This window comes from Micropterus dolomieu, linkage group LG04 (genome assembly GCF_021292245.1).
Source record: "Micropterus dolomieu isolate WLL.071019.BEF.003 ecotype Adirondacks linkage group LG04, ASM2129224v1, whole genome shotgun sequence".
Taxonomy (NCBI): Eukaryota; Metazoa; Chordata; class Actinopteri; order Centrarchiformes; family Centrarchidae; genus Micropterus; species Micropterus dolomieu.
Window position 1 is genome coordinate 8,098,574 of NC_060153.1, and position 8,883 is coordinate 8,107,456.

At 38.6% G+C, this 8,883-nt stretch overlaps 1 protein-coding gene across 1 annotated transcript in view; it reads left to right on the forward strand.

The window, feature by feature from the left end:
- The window catches only part of rnf150a (ring finger protein 150a), a 17,413-nt gene extending 9,414 nt beyond the window's left edge, over nt 1-7,999 (forward strand). The window contains exons 3-7 of the mRNA XM_046046567.1: nt 183-254; nt 414-496; nt 848-944; nt 1,106-1,319; nt 7,866-7,999. Coding sequence (XP_045902523.1) covers nt 183-254; nt 414-496; nt 848-944; nt 1,106-1,319; nt 7,866-7,984 — 585 coding nt within the window. The 3' untranslated portion in view covers nt 7,985-7,999. The remainder of the gene's footprint in view (nt 1-182; nt 255-413; nt 497-847; nt 945-1,105; nt 1,320-7,865) is intronic.
- The last annotated feature ends 884 nt before the right edge of the window (nt 8,000-8,883 follow it).

Here is an 8,883-nt window from a genome sequence, read left to right on the forward strand (position 1 = left end):
TAACCAATTTAAAAAGGTAATTTTTGATTTATTCATTCTAAAATAAGATAATTAAATTAGCCAAATAACAATTATGCCTTTAAATGATGAGTCAATGGTTGATTTTTAAAATAGAAATGCAAAATTAATTTTAAATTTTTTTTTTTTTTTTTTTTTTTTTTTTTTTTTTTTTGTGTCATCAGAGACGTTTAGGAGATGCTGCAAAAAAGGCCATGAGTAAGCTGCAAGTACGCACCATTAAGAAAGGAGACAAGGTAAATGATGTTCCCCTCACAGCAAACAGTACATTTCACTTTAAGTGTGTGTGTGTGTGTGTGTGTGTGCGTGTGTGGTTGTCTATGTTTTATTTGGTATATAGATATTTGTTGGTCTGTCATTTTGTGTCTTTTTAATTTCTGTGTTCTGTGTTTCAGGAGACTGAGTCAGACTTTGACAACTGTGCAGTTTGCATTGAAGGTTATAAGCCTAATGATGTCGTAAGGATATTACCATGCAGGTAATGTTTGTGCGCTAGGCTTGGACGGTATCACAGTATTGGAGTATACCAGAGTATTTAGAAATCCTTACAGTATGACTTTCAATACTGTCAAAAATACTGATGCTCCTCTTTTTATTAAACCAATACGGAGATGCTGTATTGAGTGACGTTGTGTTAAACTGCCTGACATCAAGTTTTGATCTTTGCTGTACATACTATAACAAGCGTCTGTATTTGTTGTTTACATGAACGTAAAAAGTAAACACATGCACCATGGCTACGGTATCTACACATTTCACTGTGCACTGCATTGTAGCTGTCGTTTGTTTTCAAATTAATAATTTCTGCACTGGCTTCTTGTTTGGTCAGACATGTCTTCCATAAGCACTGTGTAGACCCATGGTTACAAGACCACCGGACGTGTCCCATGTGTAAAATGAACATCCTTAAAGCTTTGGGAATCCTAGTAAGGTCCTTTTTGATTTATTGTGGTCATTTTTGCCTCATACATACATATAGAAAAAGTAAAATTCACTGCTCTCATTTCTCATCAAGACTAAAGTAATTCTGAAGTGCAAAACATTAAAGCGACGAATACTTGTAAAGACATTTTTTTACATTTTACAGCTGAACCCTGACTGTTCAGACGACATTCCTCCAGACTACGAGACATCTGTCGGAGGTCCACCCACAAACCCCATCAGTGGGGCTAGTGAAATCACAGTTAACGAAAGTTCGGTGGTTCTGGATCCAGCCGGAAGAGTGATTGACCTACAGCAGTTCCATCCTAATGCAGAGACAGACCCTCCAGCAGGGAATGAGAGCCGCATCATCGCCAGCAGTGAGTACAGACTTCACACATTTTTAACAGAGTGAATGAACTGACAGTCAGTGAAAAAGGGATGTTGACATAAAACTAAGATGGATTAATGCAGATAAAGTTATGACCAACTGCTCTTCAGTGTCTCTCTGTTCATTTATTTGTGTCTCCATTATTAAATCCACAGCCTTTGACTGTTGCCTGATTTTGGTGTCCTGTGCTTGAAAATAGTTTGGGACAATTCTGCAGAAAGAAACAGATGAGACAAGATTTTTTGTCCCCCATCTCCCAGCTTTCTAACAGTATGCTGATTCTGGTTTTATACCCCTTTCTTCAGTCTTATCATTTGAGGATTGAATAGTTTATGAGGTCGAAAGCAGGCCACCAGCCACCTGGTCAATATTCCCTGGTTCAGACCCTCCTGGGTAATACAGGAGGGTAAGAATAGCATTCCCTTCCCAGAAACTCTCAACCTAACCCACATACCCTCAAATACTTGTTATGTTAAAGTGTGTTGTACACACAGGATTTTTATATTTTTATTTTTTTAGAGAACAGAAAAAGAGTAGTTGTAACATTTGGGCTCACAAGCATTTGGGCTTAGAAGAAGAAAAAGCTCTCACTTTTACGCCAAATCTGTAAATCCATGAAAAGTCAAATTCAGGCCATTTGTGGATCGTAACCGAGTCTGGTCTGTTTATTAATTAAGCTTGATGTAAACCTAGTGGTTTTATTGTTGTTCCGGCTGTTTTTTGATCACTCAGATGCTCACTGTAGGGTTTATATTCAAACTCTGCTTGAAGACCTGGAAAGAGCAGGGTGGAACGATAAAGAACAGATCAATTAACTGAGTAAACTGTGCCAAAGTCCTGCTGCTCAGCACGGCAGACCGGCTCCAACACTTTCTGCTTACTGGCACAAACAGTATCCATACTTACAGGGCCTGATTTACTAAAGGTTTGCGTGAGTAAAAACGTGTGCAAACTGGATATCACCAGCAAATTAACACCTGGGCTGATGTACTAATGGTGTGCACGCAGAATGAAGTCTTTCAAAAGTGCAAGATAGCGCCTGTTGTTCATTTAGTACTTTTGCCTTAATGAATATACAGTTTGGGGCGTTTCAATTTTATTGTGCAAATTAGTGGGAGGGTAACATGCAAATACATTTATTTACTACACGCAGTGTGATCTACCAAGGCTAAACGCAATTTCATGTGAGTACAACAGCATTTATATTTAATACGTTTGAGAGGAAGGTGCAAACCGCCAAGTGTTGCGCAGAGATGGCTTGTGTTATTGTTGCCAGAAGGAGACAGAGCCGTAATGAAAGAAAACGTAGAGAAAATAACAATATTAGATAATATTATTCTATATCCAATGTATTGAAATACAATTATTTTATTTATTCGGCGAAATATATGAATTGAATTGGTTTTTATTGTATTTTCCTTTAGCTTTGGCAATACTCTTGTATGACCATTCATGCCAATAAAGCAAATTTCGTTTCGACCTGATTTATTTTCTCCATGAGATGGAAGAATTTAGAAAGTTGTGTAGCGCTGTGGAGAGCCCCCAGCTGCAGTGAATTAATCACACGTAAAATTCATCCAGCCAGAGGGAACGATCACCAACTGTTCATAGCGCGCCGGTCGTAATATAGCGACACAACCAATTGTAGGTATCGGAGATGGGGTGGAGTGTACAGGGCCAGTTACAGGAGATCACGGAGTGACCGGGCACGGTGCGGACGGTCAGTGATTGTTCCCTCTGGCTGGATTGAAGCATGATCTGCTGGCATTTCCTCGCGTCTGGGTCATTCCAGCATACTGTAGCTGTTTCTGCTGGGGTTTCCCAAAGCAGTTTTTCCAGGTGTTCTGTCCCAAGTACTGCAATCTCAGGCAGGATGGGCAATACGATTTCCACATACTCGGGACGAAACAAACCAAGATTTTTACGCAGTGGCTGCTTTCCCTCCCGACTCTCCATGGCGGAAACCATTAAAATGCACAAAACCCTCATTTAAATACTGCCACCTCCATTGTGTTTGCTCCTGTTGTCATCTACGCAATAATTCTTAGTAAATCACCCATAACAGGTACTAAAATTGCACAATATTTTAGAATGCACACGCAATTTAGTAGGATGTTAGTAAATCGGACCCACAGTGTATTAGGAGTCTCGACCTGACAACCAGTAGTAATTGACTGACTTAGTTGTAAGCCAAACTCACATTCTTCATTTTTTTTTTTTCTCCTTCCCTGTGTCTATCTTCTGTCCAGTCATTCTTAATGTCACGTAAAATTGCACATTAAAGAAAACTTTCCAGAATTGATGGTATGATGAAAGAGGTTCAAAATGTCAGTTCTCTCAATCCCAAATTGATGAATTGAGAGAGATGGAGAAGAATGTTGGGGTCATATTAATCACAACTGCAGTCTCTATCCTCTCAGTGAATGAACTCTGAAAGTAAATATATCCTAAATGAATTATTTTTAAAAAACCAGAGTCGACAAAACAATGTAATTATTGACGGGTTGATGCAGGACAATGCCTGTGAGTCTTGGTTTGATACTGAACAGACTGTTAAACTGAAAATTGATCCAAAGTCTACTGAAATTGAAAGAGCCCACCGCACTGGAAATGTAGACAAAATGTAGTGGAAAGGTACAAAGACACAGAACTCCTTCTTGCCAAGGTGAGAGCTCACCTCAAGAACACTACAGTTTATATAAATGAGGACTTTGCTGAATTGCTAAGGAAGAAGAGAGCAGACCTCATTCCAGGAAACACCGAAAGCTTCAGCAGATGACAGAAACCACACAGCATGAGTGAAGGCAGGACGCCAATACATATGGTGACTATTTTTAACATCTTTACCAAATACCATGACATTATCTTCACCCAACTAATGTGACACTATTTACCAAAACATTCCTACACCCTCTCTGGCTTATTACGTGCAAACGCTGCCCTGTATGATCAAAGAAATGGACCTTTTAATAGACTCCATTTAATCTTGCCCAATTAAATATTATAGAATTGACTAAACATAAAAGTTACATACAATAAATTGTATCCCCAATAAAAACAATAAATATAAGCAGTTTCCTAATTTTAGGTTGATGAATGAAGTGTTACATATACACATCACTATGGGTTTAGAAAGAAACAGTCAACATGTATGCCGCTTACAAATTGAATTAATGAAATATTCAGTGGATAGAAAGGAAAGCACATTAAGTATTTTTTATTTTATTGGACTTATCCAAGGACACGGCTTTGGTTCAGCTGTAAATGTTCCCCTTACCAACATAGCAACATGGACTGGAGCAAGAGTTTCAGAGTAATTAAAAATATAATCTGAAACAAATGTATCTTTCATCCATAAAGTTCTAACTGAGCTCTGTCTCTACATCACAGTAACAACTTTATGTCCACTGACTGCCTGGAGGGTAGCTAGTGTTTGGAAGGGAGTAGAGAGGTGTGTGCTGCAGCTCAGTGTTTTTCCACCGTATGTTTTTGAGGGCGTGTCAGACTAGCCGCTTGGCAAGCAGTGTGACCCGCATTTTGCTTTCATCCTTGTGTCGTCACAGGGTTGAAAGGGACTACAAACAAACTGTTTTCAGGCAGAGTTTTCTGTGGGAGATGGGAACTCCATTTGGGCTGGACTTCGAGCTTTTTACTATTACAAACCTATTACATGCACAAAAAAGATATATAACACAATAAAGGACAGGGGAAAAGCCAAAAAGCATAATATGACCTTTTTTTCTTTTTTTTTTTAAACTAGGTCATCTTTTTTGGTTTAAGTCAGGGATAACATCCCCTTAACTAATGTGCATTCTACGCGATTCCTTGGCTTTCAGCGTGATGAATTATTATCTTGGAAACCTCATATCAGGGCCATAACCACAATAGAGTATTGCTATAGTAGGCAAAACCCGTCACTTAATCAATACTGAGGTAGCAACCATGCTGATGTTACTGAACAATTAATTATTGTAATATTGCTTGGTCTGGTACCCAGTAGACCAAGCTTAAGCTCATAAACCATATTCAGAAACAAAAATGATTTTTTATACATCAAAAACATTCCTCTCAGCCTCCCCAGTGTTCCCCATTGTTTATCAATTGAACCATCTCCAGATTTTTTTATTTGTTCATAATTCCTTAAAAAGAACTCTTCGCCCCTTCTTTTCATTACAACGATCAATTTCATACTTATTCTCACGTAGCATAAATTGCATAATTCCAAATCTCAAAAGTAAAATAATATAATGAATATCACATGGTTGTTTTTTTTTTCTCCTTTTATCTTATGACATATTTTCTCTAAGGCATGTCACATGAATGTATGCTCTGTGTATGCAATGTATACAGATTGTGTAGACTAGATTGCTGTAACTTTTTTTTTTTCCCTATAATATGCTGCCCAGAGAATTCCACTTTTCAAACACAGGGAGAGTTTTTGGGAAATTCTTCTTCACATTCCCTTGCCATTCTTGTATCATTTAATTAAAAAAAAAAAAAAAAACTGTTTTCCTACCTTTTGTTCTTGCTGTCATGGTTGTACAGTATCACCTGAAGCCCTTTTTAGTCAGTTCCGTGGATTAGTTCTCAAAGTTAAACAATATAACTGGTCATCTGTAGTTGTGTTAGTCACATAGTGTTAGTCATAAGTGTTAATAGGAGGAGATTTGAGCATACCGTGTTTTGAAAGATGATCAGGTTTGCTATTTTCTATTGAAAATGGAGATTCATCTTGTTTAGCCATATATGGCTAAAGATGAAACGTATTTTGTAAAAACAATTTTGATAGTCTTTATGAAGAAACCAGAAACATAAGACCATCACCCTGATAGTTAAAAACGTTTGGGGAATAATGCTAGTTATATTGGAGAAGAGTTATGTGACGTGTTTAGTTTTGATGGACTTGAAGTACCTGTTCCATCAGCTTTCTAACCTAAAGTAATAAATTGAGCTGCAATGATAAGACAATTAATTGACGAGTTGTTTGAAAGTTCAGTTCAATATGGAAATGTGCAAATTTTCTTTATCTTATTGTTTTTTATGATTTTGAGATTTTGGACTGTTATTGCATTTTGAAGAAATCACTTTGTCTTTTAACAATGAAAGTTTTAGCTACATAATGTTATGTTCATGTTAATGTTGTGCTCCATTTTGCTTCCAGAGCACAGGAATGGATGAATGAATGTTATGCGACGGCACTAATTGGAGGCAAACATAAATCTAGTATTTATTCAGCTAAATACTGAAGATTAAAAAAATACATCATTGTGATATAGTACTTTACAATTTGCCTTAAAGGGACTCTTCTTCAAGGCACTCAGAAGAATCTGCAAGCACAAAGACTTATGTTTACTTTTGTGTGCTTGACAAGCAGTAGATCAGCTCAGCACATGCGGGTTTTCTCCTCGAGACTAATTAGTTTGTAAATTGGATGTAATTTGTCGTATGTCACAGCAATATTGAGCTAACGGAGACAATATCACCGACAGACAGTTAGCATGAGATGAACAAGCCGATGAACAAGCCTGTCAGGATTTCTGTTGCTGTGGTTGACAGTGATAGAGGACCGATTGTGTTGCATCTTTAGCCTGAATAATGAGGGCTGTCTTTAATGGTATTACAGCTATCATTCTTTCCAGAGTCAGCCATTTACTGGGTGTGTACTGCAATCAGGGTCCCAGAAAAGTACCTGATTTGTTGCTGGAATGTGGGACTTGCTTGTTGCTGTTTTATAGTTTGGGGGGGGGTTATGTAAGCAAAGTTCGTTTAAAGGTAATATTAGGCTGCAGCAGTCTGAAGCTGTCCGTAAGATTAAAGGAAACTCATCAACGTGTTAGACCATTTCTTCCTCATCCATCCAATTCTGTGCAAATTCTAAAGTGGATTTCCTGAAAATCAGCAAAAGAAAATGCAAATGAATGTGTTTCTATCCACTGTTTTGTGAATATTTAGCCCGCTCTCATCAATCTGCTTACAAATACAAATAACACGACTTTAGATTTTTAAATTGCGCGCAGTGCATACACCAAAGTTCAATACACGTTACGTAAGTTACTGTTTTCCAACACATAAGCAAGTAGTTTTGTTTCCTAAATTGGGTCAAAGCACAAACAAATGAAAACAATGTAGAAAACATGATGGAAATATGGTATTTGTTTCATGTATTAATTTGAGGAACGTTATTGTCTCATCAGTCCACATGGACTCATGATCATGACTAAAGTCTGTTTCCATTGCACTTTATCGCAACTTTTCCACCTCACAAACAGGTGGATGGAAACACAAATACTGAGAGAGGTGAGACGCGATAATGGTTCAGAAGGTTGATAAAGGTAAAATATCAGTGTTTTCTTGAGAACTTGTTTCGGCTGCCCCCAAGTGGCCAAAAAAGTTAGTGAATGTTAAATGACGATGACACAAAGAATTCCACCTCAACATCTTGACTATAGAATATTGTCCATGCTCAGAGATTGGTATATATGCATCCTGCAGTGGCCTGTCAAGCAATAATTTACCTCCCTCTCTCCCCGCTCAGGTGAGCACCAGCCTCCGCTGAGCAGTGATTCAGACACTTCTATCATCATGGGCATGGAGGTAGGCATATCTGAAGTGGACCTGTCCACGGAGCAGGAATGTGAGGGGGCGAAATCCTGAGCCAATCGAAGCTCAGAAAAAAAAAACAAGAATCACCAGGAAAAGGAGGACAAGAGCAGGACCGGGTGATCGGGGCCCCCCAGCGATTCGCCTCGTCTTTGGCCCCTGGAGGAAGTGACTTCCCAGAAGATGGGAAAATGAGCAATACAACATAGCAGCACAAAAACACACAGTTCCGTATTTACTGTGTCTGTGGACATGTTGCTTGCTCGTTTTCTAGCAGTCACACCTCACATCATTTTATTGGTTTGACTGCCATGGTGACCAGACAGCCAATCTCACATTGTTCTCACATTGTGGTGGCCCAGTTTTAGTCCACATAATGTTTTCACACCCATAAATCTGGCATCTGAAATACACATACAATAACTGCTGAGATGTTGTAGCCCTCCACAGTGCTGAGAAGGCAAAATTAGTTTCTCCTCACTCTGGCAACCTAAACCTACTGCTGGACACAATGTAAGCACAGGAGCAGCAGGGCTGACATGATTAAAAAAAAAAATGTGCAGATTGTTTTATTGCCTGGTAAGAGATCACTGCCAACATTTTCCAGAAGTAATTTTACTGATGTGATAGAGACATAGCACTTATCAGCAGTGTTGGGCAGTAACGCGTTACTGTAATATTACTTTTCCCAGTAACTAGTAGTGTAACTAATTACCTTTCAAAAAAGTAATATTTTTACTAGTTACTAAGGCAATTTAAGCTGCGTTACTCGTTACTGAAGGCAGCATCCTTGACGTGATTCCACGACTGTGCGGCAGCTCAGCGGCACCGGACTTTGTTGTTCATGTCCGCTGATAGCCAAACACTAAAGGAAGAAAGTTGAAAGAGGGAGAGAGGCTTTCTGTCCACAGCTGTAAGTAGCTACTGCCATTATTGTGTCACAGTCGGATGCA